General features: G+C 45.9%; 1 protein-coding gene across 4 annotated transcripts in view; it reads left to right on the forward strand.

Annotated features, from left to right (window-relative positions):
- The window catches only part of NLRX1 (NLR family member X1), a 232,746-nt gene that overhangs the window by 138,297 nt on the left and 77,502 nt on the right, over nt 1-16,947 (forward strand). For all 4 annotated transcript variants that reach the window (XM_085645914.1, XM_085645912.1, XM_085645913.1 and 1 more), the window contains one exon: nt 10,969-11,579. In XM_085645914.1, coding sequence (XP_085502040.1) covers nt 10,969-11,579 — 611 coding nt within the window. The remainder of the gene's footprint in view (nt 1-10,968; nt 11,580-16,947) is intronic.

A 16,947-nucleotide genomic window follows, 5' to 3' on the forward strand; every position in this document is an offset into this window, starting at 1 on the left:
CTCCCCTGCAGGAGATTGACAGTAAAAAACTCCAGTCAGCCCCCCAGTGATGTTATACTTTTGGGCCTTGGGAAGGACCTGGTGGTCTAGTGGGCGTTCTGCACCCCATCGGGGCAGATATGGAGGGGTGGCTAAGCCCAATGCCTAGGAGGACTGCTTCCATCCATTTGTTGACTGGAAAAATGTCCCTAGTGTAGTGGGCTTTCTGCCCCCACTGGAGACAGATTTAGGCAACAACTTCTAATATGCTCCCAAAAGGAGCGGAAAGACTTTTGGGGGTGTGGGGAGCACTAACCCATTGATAGGGCGCAGCTCCCCCTCAAACAATAGTCCCTGGTGTCTAGTGGGTGGGTCCCTGCTTGGGGATCGCCCTCCTGCGGCGATTCTCAATCAAGGATCCACTAGAGAAAGGTACCCTTTGAAAGGGGGGATTCTCTCCTTTCCAATGATACCTCTCCAGTCTGGAGTGGTGCTCGGGCCGATCTCAGTAGTGAAAGTGAAATGAACTGATTGGCTTATTTCACTTTCATTTTCTTTTAAATGACTTCAGCACCTCATGTGCACCAATCATCATTTAAAAGGAAAAAAAAACACCTTGGTTGCTGGGGAAGCTCTTCTTCCAACTAACTGCTGAGGCTAAAATGAAATAAAGGAAATCCATCTGGTTGCTCGCACAAAAGGGATATCTGCTGCAAGCTCTAGGACGTGCTGGAGCCATTCTTTTGCATCTGAGCGCTGGTGCAATAGACGTCTCCAGCACGTCCATAGCACCTTAGTGGTTAAGCAAGAGCTCAAAGTACTTCTTTTCAACAAACAATATAGCAGGAGGTTTCCACATTACATGGTGATAAGCTCTGAAAAGTGATTCCAAGTCCTACATGTACACTCAAAGTGGAAACTGACAGGCTACTCAGGAACTCTAACCTGTTCAGATTTCCTACCCCTTGTCTTTGCTCGTACATGCTTGGAGCCTTTTGAGTCTTCTTAAGACCTGGTAAGTTTTCTTAAGACTAGCCCTAGAACTATTAATAAAACCTTCACAAGACAAGAATTTAAAGTCAAAACCATAAAGGTTACTTCAAACTTAGGATAAAATGCAGAAGGCCAAAAGATTGTTAGTCATATTGTGAGGAATCCGCATAATAAGTCATAATCAAGTAATGCAAGAGGATCAACGTAAAGTTTGGCTCCAAGAGCAGGACGAATGACAGCGTGCCTCCAAAAGCAGGAAGTTCTAAGTATACGTCAAATGACAGACTAGTGCAGAGTTTGCACAGTTAGAAAGGCAGAAAAAGTCCAGCACATTGTCAAAAAACAGCACGTTTTATTGTGTTTCAAGCACAAAAATCACACTCCACATGATGTGAAGTAACATAATAGGGTAGGATTAACAAAGATAAATGTAAATGCACCAGTCACTATTTAAATGCAAACGATACATGAAATAACCTTTTAGGAACACCTACTTTGCTACATATTCCTCAAGCAAAAGCCCCTGAAATTGTTGCATCCCTGTCACAGCTTCCTCACGAGGCATACACATTAATACATTTGTATTTTATCAGTAAGCAGACACCGCGGAGAGAGCTTCTATTTTGCCTATTTTTCTGAAATTGAAATGCACACAGAAATATGTATGCGGAAAGACTCGTTCATTGTAAAATAAGTGCAACTTTTTTTCTGAATGCCTGTTTCTTCAAGCTGGCTGTGACTTTCTTTGACTGAGGCCTAGTTATGCTAATGTAAACACTTCTTAATTAAGCATCAATTTCTCATTATTAAAAACATGTGTACAGCTGATTTGCCTTGAAACTAGAATCCTAGCTGTTCAAGTATACTCTCTGAGCGGAGCTAGATAGGCTACTATGCAAGAACTTAAACCTATTCACAGACTTCCTACTTGTTGTCATTGTTCATGCTGCACTACACAATTTTTGAAGAGCCTGACATTTCTCCTGGAAAGTTTCAGCTTGATCTAAAGCACTGCATAATGTAGATTTTCCCCAACCTTGATGGTCTTCAATATTCCATGGCCTATCGCTGACATGGCTAAGATTGGTAGATTCCATGAGCCTTCACTAACATGACTTTCCGTGGTAGATTCCAATTCTATTGTCTGTCATGGTTACTGTTGGAACATGCCAGAATTCTTCACTGATGTGCCTGTAAATAGGAGATTAGAGACTTTCTCCAGGCTAGATGGTTGGCGAGTTGGAGATTCTAATGATGCTAGCTCTCATGATTATCAGAGGAACATTCCAACATCAGGATCAACACATCCACACCAATTACCTGGACCGACCACTCCCTCAGCAGTTTCAAAATCAACATCCCTCATCACAGAGGAGCAACCACCACAGGCCAAACCCGGCAGATGCTGGAAAAACCTAGCAGACAAGGACTTGGCTTCCGTCCTGTTCCAGAACGCCCCAGAAAACACTGGCAACCTACCAAACAACATCAAGAACTTCAATGATTAGATCTCCGCATGCGCTGACACGCTGGCCCCAAACGAACAGAGCAAACTGTCAAGAGCACATACCCAGGCCAGCTGGTACACGGAAGAACTCAGAATGTCCAAATGAAACTTGAACAATGAAGGAAAAGAAAGTAGAAAAGCACAAATAAGGACACCTTTAAATCTGCCCTGAGGTTCTACCATGAGCAAAACCAGGAAACCAAGTGAAAGACCCTATCAGACTGCATCAACATGAGCTCCAACAGCAGCAAAGAGATCTTCTTGATTATCAAAGACTTTACCACACCAGCAGCCACAGCCAGCAAGACCTGTGCAACAACCTCTCAGACTTATTAAGTAGCAAAATCACAGCAGTAAATGAAAACTTTGACCATTAACCTTACCCTAACAACAATTACGTAATTCTACAGATCATAAACTGAGAACACAACTTGACCACACGGAACATCATCATCGCAGATGAACCTGCCACCATCATGACATTCAATCAATCAATCAATCATCGGCATTTGTATAGCGCGCTACTCACCCGTAAGGGTCTCAAGGCGCTGAGGGGGAGGGGGGGAGGGAAGCTACTGCTCGAATAGCCAGGTCTTGAGTTGTTTCCTGAAGGAGAGATGGTCCTGGGTCTGCCGAAGGTGGGTGGGAAGGGAGTTCCATGTCTTGGCTGCCAGGTAGGAGAAGGATCTTCCTCCGATGGTGGATTTCCGAAATCGTGGGACGGAGGCGAGGGCGAGGCTGGCGGAACGGAGCTGGCGGGTGGGTGTGTAGAATGTGAGGCGGCTGTTGAGGTACTTCGGACCCGTGTCGTGAAGAGCCTTGTGTGCGTGGGTGAGGAGTCTGAACGTGATCCTTTTGTTGACGGGGAGCCAGCGCAGGTCTTTCAGGTGGCCGGAGATGTGGCTTCGGTGCGGGATGTCTAGGATGAGTCGTGCTGAGGCGTTCTGAATGCGCTGGAGTCTTTTCTGGAGTTTGGCAGTGCTTCCGGCGTAGAGGGTGTTCCCGTAGTCCAGGCGGCTGGTGACGAGGGCCTGGGTGACCGTCTTCCTGGTTTTGGTGGGGATCCAACGGAAGATCTTACGGAGCATACGCAGGGTGTTGAAGCACTATGCTTGGTCATCGTGAGTGAGGAGTCAAGGATGAAGCCCAGGTTGCGTGCGTGGTCCGTTGGTTTGGGTGCGCTGCCCAGGGCAGGGGGCCACCAGGAGTCGTCCCAGGCGGACGGAGAAGGTCCGAGGATGAGTACTTCCGTCTTGTCTGAGTTCAGTTTCAGGCGGCTGTTCTTCATCCACTCGGCGACGTCTTTCATCCCTTCATGTAGGCTGGTTCTGGCGGTGGCAGGGTCGTTGGTGAGGGAGAGGATCAGCTGGGTGTCGTCGGCGTAGGTGATGATGTTGAGGTTGTGTTGGCGTGCGATGGCTGCGAGGGTGCTCATGTAAACATTGGAAGAGGGTCGGGCTGAGTGATGATCCTTGTGGTACGCCGCAGATGACTTCGGTGGCCTTGGATCTGAACGGGGGGAGGCGGACTCTCTGGGTTCTTCCGGCGAGGAACAAGATGATCCACCCCAGTGCCTTCTCTTGGATTCCGATGTTGCTGAGGCGCTGTATTAGGGTGCGGTGGCAGACGATGTCGAATGCTGCGGAGAGGTCCAGGAGGATGAGGGCCGTTGTTTCCCCGTTGTCGAGCAGGGATCTGATGTAGTCGGTGGCTGCGATGAGGGCGGTCTCGGTGCTGTGGTTGGCTTGGAAGCCGGACTGCGAGTGGTCGAGGGATCCGGTCGTCTCGAGGAAGGCGGCAAGCTGTCTGTTGACGGTCTTCTCGATGACTTTGGCATCTACTCTGTGGCTACATCATACCCTCGCCCCCTCTACGCCATCAACAAAGGATCCACCTCCATCAGCATGGTACTCACCCTCATCCTCCACATCTCCATTGACACAGCAATATTCCCCAAAGCCTGGAGACATGCGGTGGTCAACGTTCTCCTGAAAAGCCCTGAGCAGATCCGACCAAACTCGCTAACTATCTCTCTCCTACCATACCCAGCCAAGGTCTCAGAAAAAGCCATCCGCAGAGACCTTCCAGACCACCTTGCTAACCACAAACTCCTCGACACCATACAGTCAGGTTTTAGTCCCAACCACAGCACAGAGGGAGCAAGAGAGAAAATCCGGGGGATCCTGGACAGAAGAGAAACCGTTGCTCTCCTCCTACTGGACCACTCAGCATCCTTTGATAGAGTCTCTCTCACTAAATTACGATCAGAAAAAAAAACTGGACTAGCATTCAAGGGCCCATCCTCTTATGGATCTGCTCCTTCCTAACCAGGGGAACCCAAATAATCAACCTGGAACCTTACTCTTCAGAATCCCGGAGAACTCATTTGCAGAGTACCTCAAAGCTCTTCTCTCAGCCCCACCCTCTTCAACATCTACGTGACCACACTAGCCGACGTCATCTGAGCCCACGACATTAACATCCTATCCAACTTCAATGATCCACAACTGACCCTTGCGAGCAAATCTCCCAGGACTAGGAGCAACTTCACCTCCTGCATAACTGAAGTGGCCACCTGGATGAAGTTTAACTGTCTCAAAGTGAACACAGACAAGACCATGACTTTCAAGAAAGATACCTCACTGTGTGTCTCACCCTGATGACCTACAGACCACAGCCACATCTCCACCAATAGCCCACAAGTAAGAAACCTTGGGATCATCATTGACAACAAACTGAACATGTCCGCCCAGGTCAACGCAGTCACTGTTACCTGAAAGATCTACAAGTGGCTGACGAATAACACCAGAAGAACCTTCACTCAAGCCCTCATAGTATACAGACTGGACTATGTGAACTCCCTCTATGCAGGAATCCACAAGCACATTGTGAAGAGGCTATAGACTATCCAGAACACAGCAACCAGACTCATGCCCAACCTCCCATGCCGGACTCACATCACACAACACCTGAGGATGCTCCACTGGCTCCCAATGTGAAACCGTTCAGTTTAAGGTCCTCACCCACCCACCCATACAAAGCCCTTCACAGCCTATCTGACCCGCTGCATACATTTCCACCAACCCTTCAGGCACCTCTGCTCGATCAGGTGCTTACTCGCACACATTTCATACATCCACCAAAGCAGATCCAGATGTCAAGCTTTCTCATACATCGCTTCTAAAGCATGGAATGACCTCCCACTCCACACCAGAGCCTCCTCCTCTCTTCTTGAATTCTGCAAGAACCTTAAGACCGGGGTCTTCAAGCAAACCTCTGAAGCACCAGGATACTATTGCAGGTGATGGTGCAATATACAAATCCAGATAACATAACAGTTCTTCACTAAATCCAGTTAACATAACAGTTCTTCACTGGCTTGTCTGCCAGTCGAAGATCCCAGAGCTCTTTGCATGCATTGTTGCCAGTTCTAGATTCTAGGTTTATAACTAAAACTCCCAGTTTTCATTTTTACTGATTTTATACAGATAAATACAGACAGAAAACAATGGGTTTCCTGTCTGTATTTATTTTTAAAAGCAGAAAAATACAGAAAATTGTGCTACTTGTGAGTGACTTGCCATGCTACTTTTTAGGTCTCGGCTAGCGATGGCTGCGCTTGCGCAGTCTCGCTCGCGAGACATAATGACTTGGGTGAAGAGGGGCTTGAACCCGCCCCTCTTCTTCCCTGTTCTCAATTGGCTGGCCTAGTAAATGCTGGCCAGCCATTGGAGAAGAGGTCCCGTCACTCCGATCCTGCCCCGTCCTTTTCGGATCGGGGGGCGTGTTTTTTGCGAGAAGTCTCAGGGAGGAGACAACAGCAAAACACGCCCCCCAATCCGAAAACGAGGCTGCGTTTCTCCGAGGCATATCTTCTCTGCCTCGGAGAAAGGCGGTGGTGTCCCGGCGTTGCTCCCTCACCTGATCGCCTTGTGTAGGACTTGTTACTGGAGCTGTGAACAGAAGATTAATTATGTTGACGGTTTCGCAAAGATGGGCGAATAATTGGGCCTTTTAGGTAAGCCGTAAATGCAAAACTCCCTCCCTCTCAATCTCCCTGTCCCTCCTCGCCCCTTCTCCGGGGCCCTCCGCTCTCCGCTTCGGTGCGCACTCCCTTCCTCTCGTCGCATTTCTTCCCCTTCCTCTCTAATTCACTTCCTCTCCACACGTCTTCTCTCACGCATGCACTTTCACGGGCTCTCCTCTCCGCACATGCCTCCTCTTCGCTCTTCTACTCTCCCAGGTGCGCATCCCTTGTCTCCCATATACTTTCCTGCACGCGCAGTCCTCTCCCCAGCTACATTACCTTCTAAACTCGACGTCTCTCCCACAAGCACAGCTATTCCTCCCCCGCTCCACTTCGATTCCCTTTCTAACCTCTGCTTCTGCCCCACGTGTTCATTTCCTTCTCCCCGCTTCTCTCCACATGGCCATTCACTACTTCAGTCGCTCGGTGTCTTCCATATGCAGTCTTTTCGTCACTGTATTGCTTTTACGAGTGCCGATGTCCTCTGGCTTCCAACGCCTCTCTCACCTACACATGCCCCTCTTCTTGTATCGCAGGGGGGGCAGCTCTCCTCCGTACCTCACTCGCTCCTTTTACATTCCCTCTACTTCTCGTCTACGGACACGTGTCCTTCTTCTACTTCTCCACCACCACAGTATGTGTCTCCACTCGCCCTTGGCACTGGAGAGACTGAAACACATCCTGTGTCATTATGGACACAGTTTCCCGTCCTGTACTTTTGTGTGACCACAATGAAGCGCTATATTTGTTACCAGCAGATAGGTCGCTCTCCCCGAAAAGTTGTCTCAGCCTTTCAGGCTTCTGAAGTCGAAAGTAAGTGCTAAGGATTTGAGCACCATTAGGTATTCAAAGCTCCAAGAAACGATTCCCTATCTAACAAAGATTCAACCCGCAGGTTACACATAACATAGATCTCGGCAGCATCTGCTTATGCCAGAGCACCAGGGCTTCAAAACTGAAGGGGGAGGGGGTTCTCAAAGGGGCGTAACCGATTTAATTAAAATCTTAAAACATGGCTCTTTGGCAGAGATTAGAGTGTAACATTCTTGGCACAATGGCAAACGTTCCTACTGTCTCAGGTTTTCTTCTTTAGTCTCTTAGCGCCAGGATGCCCGTAGGGCGACAGAAAGCGCTTTAGAAGAACTTTATACAATACAATACAATACAATTAAGGGCGTGACACGCAAACTTAAAATCCATGCTTAGCTTAGTGTGCTGCTACTGGTATTTTACTTCTGTCATTACATCAAAATATATAATGCAGCCAGTAACATTAGGTGACAATGCAGGACATGATACCACCTAAATGGACCTTGTGTTGCAGCCAGCATTGCGAAAATATGGACGTGTGTTTAGAGATTGTTACTGGTTTGTCTTTACTCCCGAGCCGCGTCATTCGACGTAAACCCCAGCCAAGGCACAGTTGTGCTCAGTGAAAGAATAGCCCCCCCCATCTCCTCCCCGATCCATTAAGCAACCCTGCCCCTCCCTTTGTTGGCCTCGCTGTGCTTTCACTTCCGCTCTTTTGGTGTGCTTGCCTTTTGCTCTGCCTTGTTTCCCTTAGTTTTTGCTGTTCTTTAAAACTGTCCCCTTCTCTTCTCAACTCGCCCCAGTTATCCTCCCGGCGCTGATATACATAGCCTTTCCCTGTTTGCTTTCTGGCATCCCTGCTTCCGCCCGCCACTTTAAAAAAAAATATTTCACCAAGTCAAACGCATTTGTTACATCTTTATTTAATGGACCGAAAAGTTATTGGCCACTCTGTGTAACATGATAGCAGCGCCATTACTGAGGCTGCAGGAGCCAAACTGTGCTGAGTTTTTTTCCTCACACTTTTTTTTAAACTATTGCATGCCTTTCACTTGCGCGTGGAATGCATTTAGTACTAGTGTCTTTAACTTAATGTTTTTTGGGGGAGATTACGATTATTTTATTAACGTGTGGTATGCATTTTTTTTTATTTAACGTTCCGTGCTCTCTGATGCATTTCCTGTTGCTGACCAGACCGAGAGTTGGTTGCGGTGTCAATGATGTGGCTACAAATGTACATGGCGGTGGTAGTGCACAGAAAGGTACCTTTGTGAGGATTGTTTGTGTTTGCTCCCGAGCTGCGTCATTCGACGTAAACTCCAGCCAAGGCACAGTTGTGCTCAGTGAAAGAATAGCCACCCCCCCCCCCATCTCCTCCCCGATCCATTAAGCAACCCTGCCCCTCCCTTTGTTGGCCTTGCTGTGCTTTCACTTCCGCTCTTTTCGTTTAGAGCTGCTGCCCTGGGGCAGTGACACAGATGTCCCTCGGAGACAGAGGCGTGGTTTCATCTTCAGAGCCTGTCTGTGCTGCTCTGTCCCACTCCGCATCACTTGGGTTCAGGCCTGAGCAGGAATGCACCCTGCAACAGATGGCAAGGGTCCCATGCCAAGTGTGACACAAGAGCCGTGCCTAGATGTCCCTCGGAGACAGAGGCGTGGTTTCATCTTCAGAGCCTGTCTGTGCTCCTCTGTCCCTCTCCGCATCACTTGGATTCAGGCCTGAGCAGGAATGCACCCTTCAACAGCTGGCAATGTTCCCATGCCAAGTGTGACAAAAGAGCCGTGTCTGGCCATGTGCAAGCTGGGCCCCGGTCCAGGGCGCCTTGCTTCAGAGGGGTGCACTGAGCTTTAAGAGAAAATAGTTTGCGAGATGTCACTGGATTGTTGACTTCACCACCTAACTGGCCCTTTAACATGCTTCCGGGTCACAGCTAAATGGCATCATGCCTCAGCTTACATTGTAACTTTCCTGTTGCGCAATCTGTCCCTGTTTACTTTGCTCCCTCCCGTTATCCATGTTCACTTTGCTCCGGCCCCCTCCCCGCGGTAGTTTGTGTTGCCTTTCCAGACCCCCACCTCCCATTGTCTGTGTTCAATTTCTTCCTGCCCCCTCCCGTTGTTTGTGTTGTCTTTACCTCTGTACCCCCCTACCCATCGTGTTTTCCGTGTTGTCTTTACTCCTGTCCCTCCGGTTGTCTGTGTTGTCTTTACTCCTTCCTCCTCCCGTTGTCTTTTTTGTCTTTACTCCCGAGCCGCGTCATTCGACGTAAACCCCAGCCAAGGCACAGTTGTGCTCAGTGAAAGAATAGCCCCCCATCTCCTCCCCGATACATTAGGCAACCCTGCCCCTCCCTTTGTTGGCCTCGCTGTGCTTTCTCTTCCGCTCTTTTCTTTTAGAGCTGCTGCCATGGGGCAGTGACACAGATGTCCCTCAGTAGGGTAAGTGTTGGATAGTGTAGGGGTTAAAAATTACTATTCTAACTCCAATGGTATGCATTGTAATGGTATGCGTTGTAATGCCTGCGTTGTAGTGACATGCGATGTAGTGTCATGCGTTGTAATGGTATGCGTTGTAATGGTATGCGTTGTAGTGCCATGCGTTGTAAAGGATGTTCCGTTGTAATGCCTGCTTTGTAAGTGTAGTGCGATGTAATAGTTGCGTTGTAAAGGTTGTTTCCCGTCTGGGAGGAGCGTCACCGCAACCTGTGCTGCTTTTGCCTTTAGTCTTTCACGTCTTTAGTCCATGATTTCCTCAATAGCCACTCTAAGATCTGTGTGTGTGTGTGTGCTAGGCTGTGTGTGTGTGTGTGGTAGGCTGTGTGTGTGTGCGCCTCTGTGTGGTTGGCTTTTTTGGTAGGTGGCTCTATGCGTGGGTGGCTCTGTCTGTGGGTGGGTAACTCTGTGTGTGTGTGTGTGTGTGTAGGTGGCTCTGTGTGGGTGGCTGTGTGTGTGGGTGGCTTTGTGTGTGTGGCTCTGTGTGTGGGTGCAAATGCAATAGGTCTCGCATTTGAGAGCGATTAAGCTATTGACATTGAAAATAACAATGCCGTTTCTTTAAATGTTTTAAAAACAAAAACATAAACAAAAATAATGTCATGAGCAGTGCCAATAGCTCTAACTTTAACAATGCCGAGACCATTGCATTGTAAATGCTTGTTATGAATTCCAGGCTAACAGCCGAGTAGATTGACATCATGGGAAGTGAAAAAACAGGATGAGATTTCCTTAAATAGAAGCATATGTTAACGTATATATCAAGTAGTGAAGCATAACTGTAATATTTACCTGTGGGTGTAATGTTTTGTTATATTTAGCTGCTTCATTGGCTAAAACGCACCAGGCATAGTATGAGTAAATGATCATCAGTTAAATAAATGTGGAAATGTACCGTTTTACCACTCTATTCTCAAAACACAAAATAAATATGGATAATAAATACCAATAAGATGTGCAAAAATCATTATGGATGAATACAGAAGGAAATGTTAAAAACATAAATACCATATAACCGGGAGCCATACTTATTACTAGCATGATCCTGTATTGTAGTGTAGGCCTTTTACTGACATGGCTGTCAGTGCAAGAATCCTGAGCCGTTCACTGACCATATTTTGGTAAAAGTATGAACTGTTGCAACTTTCTCTTCCCACAGACCCCATCACACTGCACAAGCGCCGATTGGCGGCGTGGCTCAGCCACCTGCCCACCGAGGAGAAGCACTATGGCCCATCCTTCAGCCTTGGCGCCATGCATGTGGACCCAGTCATCCGGGAGGGCTTCCTGCAGGAGAACATGAAGCACTTGACCTTCCAGGATCGGTTGGATCCGTGCGGTTGCCAGCGGACCATTGGCATCCACAACCTCTTTGACCCGGATGCCAGTGGGCGATTCGTGAAAAATGTGGTGTTGTACGGCACGGTTGGCACCGGAAAGAGCACGCTTATCAGGAAGTTGATCATGGACTGGTGCCATGGAGGCTTGACACAGTTTGACCTGCTGGTGTCTTTCTCCTGTGAGGATCTGTCCCACAACAGTGCCCCCTTGTCGCTCAAACGGCTCATCACAAAAAAATACAGGGATCTACGTGAGGTGCTTCCCAGTCTTGGTTCTTCCGAATTCAAGGTGCTGTTCGTCTTCAATGGACTGGAGTGGCTAGATCTGGATTTCCGGCTTGCTGGAGCAGAGCTCTGCAGTGACCTCGATGAGCCATTGACACCTGTAACCATCCTTGCGAATCTGATCAGGGGCTACATGCTCCCAGAGGTGGGTATTTTCCGATAGTGCATGTGCCAGGCATGACTTCTAGCAGATGGGTGAAGCCATGATTCCATTTATGCAGTGTATTTTTGTCTAGCACCTATTCATAACATCCATTCTAGGAATGTGCTAAAGTTCTGTTAAAAAATGTTCAACTTTGTTTAAGATTCAATGTTTTTTTACTTTGCCAAGTACGCATGAAAGCCATGATAATGTATGCAAAAATGTCTTTATTTAATGCTTGGAAAATAGTTCCATATAAGACCTGCTTTGGAGATACCAGCTTGTGTTCTTTTCCTGGATAAGCACTTTATGCTTAGAAAACCCCAGCTTAACCGCTAGCAGGAAGAAAAACCTTCTGCATACATTTCTAGCCTGGTATATTTTGATTAGAGAGAAAAGTATATTGTTATGCAGTGAAAGTTTCTTGCAGTATAGGAAAAAACTGCTTGGGTGAAGGTAAAGTGGCAAAACTCACAACCTTTGCGGAGGGCGAAAAATCTGACACTTAACAATACTTTGCAGGATTTAAGAGGCTATCTATCTCATTGTTCACATAGTGTGTTTCTGTATCTAATTATCTGTGTAGATGTTAATTGATTGCTAATGTGGGTATACAGGTACTGCGCCCCAGGATAAGAATAACACACAACACCAGAATGCATCCCACAAGTGCCTCATTGGGCAACACCCGTTAACCATGCACACTTCTACGGTGTAGCATGCTACCTGTCCGATAACCTGCTTCATCAAGTTATCTGACAGCAGCAACTGATATACAGCGCTATATAAATGCTACAGGGCAATACTTGCAAGGCCTGTGCAATTTGATCGATAGCTCTGCTGACTAAATCCCTTTCTTGCAAGGCTGGAGCTCTGCTGTCTTTGCACCCTGCGTGCGAGACCGGTGTTACATGAGGGGTTTCTACTGTCTTTACACCATACCTATAAGACCTGTGTGACCTGAGTGGTATTTCTGCTGTCTTTGCACCCTGTATTTAAGACTGGTGTAACCTGAGAGATAGCTCTGTTGTCTTTACATCCGACATAGGATCAAAACAAATACAGTTCTCTGCAGATCGTGTACTTGCTTACGTTATAGCCTGCTACCAGTTCGATAGTGTGCTTTGCACCCCACAACGGGATATGAAGCGCTATAGAGATACTGCATACAGTATTGTATTGTATTGTAATTGCATTTCTATAGCGCTTACTACCCCTGACGAGGCGTTGAAGCGCTTTTTCAGCGAGTAGCCCGCTACTCCAGGGACCCATAGAGGATTAGTGTTGAATTAGTATAGTGAAACATGCAAGTGAATTTTAAGTGGTGGATAGGTTAGTCAGTTATTTGGATTCGGAAGGATGGCAGAAGGATAGAAGAGAAAGGAAAAAAAAAAAGGTTTGTATGTATATAGCACTTGTTAACCCTTATGGGTGTTGAAGCGCTTTTCTCGCGAGTAGAACGCTACTCCGGAACCCATAAAGGATTAGTGTTAAAAATTAGGTTAGTGAAGTATGAAGTAATTTGAGTGGTGGATATGTTATTCAGTTATTTGGATAGAGAAGGGTAGGTTGCGGGATAGAAGAGGGAAAGAGGTTTGTATTTATATAGCGCTTGCTACCCCTTGATGGGGTTTGAAGCACTTTATTAGCGAGTAGCACACTACTCTGGAACCCGTAAGGATTACTGTTGAATTAGTATGGCAAAACATGAAAGTAATTTGAGTGGTGGATATGTTAGTCAGTTGTTTGGCTTGAGAAGGGTTGAAGAGGGGTAGAAAAGGGAAAAAAGGTTTGTGTTTATATAGCGCTGGAAACCCTGATGGGGTGTTGAAAAGCTTCATCGGCGAGTAGCGCGCTACTCTGGAACCCATAAAGGATTAGTGGTGAATTAGTATAGTGGAATATGGAAATTGAGAAATGAACATGTTAGTCTGTTAGTTTGATTGAAAAGGATAGTGGAGGGACAGACTGAGTTTTTTCTTTTTTTTTAGGTCATTGTAGTAGGAGGAGTCTTTTGGATGAGTAAAAAGGGGTTTTTGAGGGGAAGACTCAGAGGAGAGAGTTTATAAAGGTTTGTTTTGGGGGATCGGTATAGTAAAATAGGTGTCAGATGATGCAAGGAGGGGTAGAGTAGGAGAGAGTCTAGACAGAGTTATTTTGGGATCATAGTAGTGGTAAGAGGTTTGGGATAAATGAGAGAGTGGATGTATAGGATATATTGATAGATGTATAGGGTGAGAGATAGGGTAGTGTATTGAGTCAGAAGGTTGGTACAGAGGATATGTTGAGAGAAGTATAGGCTTAGAAATAGGGTAGTGCATTTGAAATGCTAAATTAGAAGAAAGTGATAAATATATAGATCCATAAGTACATGGAAAGTGTACATATGCATAAAGGAGGTAAGTATATATAGATTAAAGATATTGATAGAGATACAGGATGAGAAATAGGGTAGTGCATTGGATATGCTTTTTCAGGAGAAAGGTAACAGACACACAGATCCAAGTACATGGAAGGTACATAGATGCACAATGGAAGTAAGTACATGTAGACCAAAGATGATTTTTTTATTTATTTATTAATTTATTTATTTACAACAACATACATTTTCTACATGTTTATACAAAGCAATACACAAAGATAGGTACATATCTATAGTGAAAATAAATGCTTATATACAGAGGAATATGCTGTAAATTTCTGTTTGCGTATGGTGCTTATGTGGAGAAGAGCCAATTCTTGAGTAGTTTTCTGAAGATATGGTGGTTGTCGGTGGATCTTATGTTGGTGGGTAAAGAGTTCCATAGTTTGGCTGCTGAAACAGAGAAGGATGTGCCACCCATGTTTTTTTTCTTGTATCTTGGGATTTTGAGGCGAGATGCCCCTTTAGAGTGTAGGTTCCTTTGTTGAATGTGTTTAGTGATTTTTTCCTGATGAAGAGCGGTCCCATCCCATGTATTGCTTTGTGGGTGATCCAAAGTAGCTTGAACATGGATCTTCTGGCAACCGGTAACCAATGCAGGGCTTTCAAGGCAGGTGAGATGTGGTCTCGCGGTTTGATATGCAAGATTAGTCTGGCAGCCAAGTTCTGAATCCGTAGTAGTCTTTTCATGGACATTAAAGGTGATCCGTGGTAGAGGCTATTGGCGTTATCAAGTTTGGACAGAACAAGGGAGATGGTAGCTTGGACCTTGTGTGGAAATCCCAAATGAGGGAAAATTCGTCGCAGCGTTTTTGTAGTGACAAAGCTTGATTTTGCTAGTTTTTCCACTTGGGCATTCATCAACAGCTTGGAGTCCATGATTATTTCGAGGTTTGTTACTTCCTTCGATAATTTAGGTGGTGATCCCAGTACATCAGGCCAGGCGGCAAGGTGATCATAATGTTTCCAATCGACACACGTGAGTATTTCCGTTTTTGAAGCATTCAGTTTGAGATGGCTCTAGGTCATCCACAGATTCACGGCTCTGAGACAACTGAAAAGTGGGCATTTTTTAATGTCTTTGGGGCATTACAGTTGAAGGAGTATTTGCGTGCCATCTGCATAGTTATAGCACGTGAGGTGAAATTGATTGATCAGTACCGGTAATGACTTCATGTAGATGTTGAAAAGCATGGGCGAGATGATAGAGCCTTGAGGGACCCTTGCTTTTGTGGAGTATGGTTTGGACGAGAAAGGTGGGGTATGGATGACATTAGTTCTGTTTCAAAGGTAGGACATGATCCAGTCTAGAGCAGTTTAGTCTATGCCGGCTTCATAGAGTCTTTGTTTCACAGTGTCATGGTCAACCGTGTCAAAGGCAGCAGAGAGGTCCGAGAGGAGTAGCGCAGCAACCGTGCTGTGGTCAACTGTATTCTTCAGGTCATCCCAGATGGCAAGGAGTGCAAATTCAGTGCCTCTTCCCAGACGGAATACTGTTTGGAAGTCTGAGAGTATGTCATTCTCTTCAATGAATTGTGACATCTGGGCGAACGCTGCTTTTTCTATCAGTTTGCCCAGGAAAGGTCAATTTGTAATGGGTCTGTAGTTGTCAGAGTTCAGCGGGTCCAAGTTTGTTTTCTTCAGTAAAGGGCATATGTGTGATTTTTTTAGTCCTTCTGGAAATATTCTGGTAGTTAAGGAATCGTTGATGATTCACCTTACTGGAGTGGCAGCAGAGGTTGTTAAAAGAACTGTCTTGAAAGTTTGTGGTGGACAGGGGCCAGAAGGGCTGCCGGCAGGCCTGCTTGCTTTGACCAGGTCCATAAATTCATCGTGTTAGATGTGTCGGAAGGAACGGAGAGGCTGGGTTAGAGTACTCTTGGATTGTTGTTTTGTACAGGGGTTAGTGCTGGTGCTTTGTTTCTGTTTTAAGTATGAGTCCAATGTGTCTGCTTTGTCTGTGTAATGATTTGCCAGTTTGTCTTTAAAATCTTGAGTAACAGGATGAGTTCCTTCTAGACAATTTGGTTTGCGAAATTCATTGAGTATTTCATAGAATTCTTTATTTGCACATTTAGCATTTAGAATTCTGTCTGAATAGGACCTTTTCTTAGCTTTTTTGATAGCTGACTTGTATAATCTGTTAATTTTTTGTAGGTGAAGTTTGTCTTGTTTGGCGTTTGTTTTGAGCCAGGTACGTTCCAGCTTTCTAATTTGTTGTTTTATGTCTTTTATTTCTAAGTTTCTCCAAGGCGCTTTTTTTTGTGTGCTGTTGTGTGGTTTTGAGTGGTATCGGGATGTCAAGAGCTTCCTGTAGCCACTCATATAAATTTTGAACCGAAGTTATTGTTTCCAGATTTGTACTTGATGTTAGTTGTGTTTCTAAGTGTTCCAAATTAGGTTGGTTCCATGGCCGATTGGTGGATGGATGTAAGCTAGTTTTAGGTGAGTCCCTTAGTGTTGTTTTATGTTGGAAAGCAAGCGAGTGATGGTCTGACCATGTGACTGGAGTTATAGTTTGAAAGGTAACTAGTTTAGTATTAGCAAAAATGACATCTAGGATATGTCCAGCGATGTGTGTGGGTTTGTGGACAATCTGATGCAGGTTCAGTGCCTCCAGGCCAGTGATTATTGTTTTTGGATGGGTCATATTGGGTTTGTCAAACCAAATGTTGAGGTCACCCAGAACGCATAAGTTGGAGTGTATTGTTATCAGGTTAGAAACTGTGTCTAGAAGTGCGTCTTGGAATGTCGCCTTGCTAGGTGGAGGTCCGTAAAGGAGCAGGAAGTTACAGGATGAAGACGGTGTCGTAGACTTGTTAGAAGAGCCTCACAATTCTTTATGGAGATGTCATCAACTTAAGTGATATGTAATGTTTGCCTGAACACAACAGCTAGACCACCTCCTTGTTTGCCTATACAATTTTGGGTGATCGTTTGATAGTCTAG

This window comes from Triturus cristatus, chromosome 3_1 (assembly GCF_964204655.1).
Source record: "Triturus cristatus chromosome 3_1, aTriCri1.1, whole genome shotgun sequence".
NCBI lineage: Eukaryota > Metazoa > Chordata > Amphibia > Caudata > Salamandridae > Triturus > Triturus cristatus.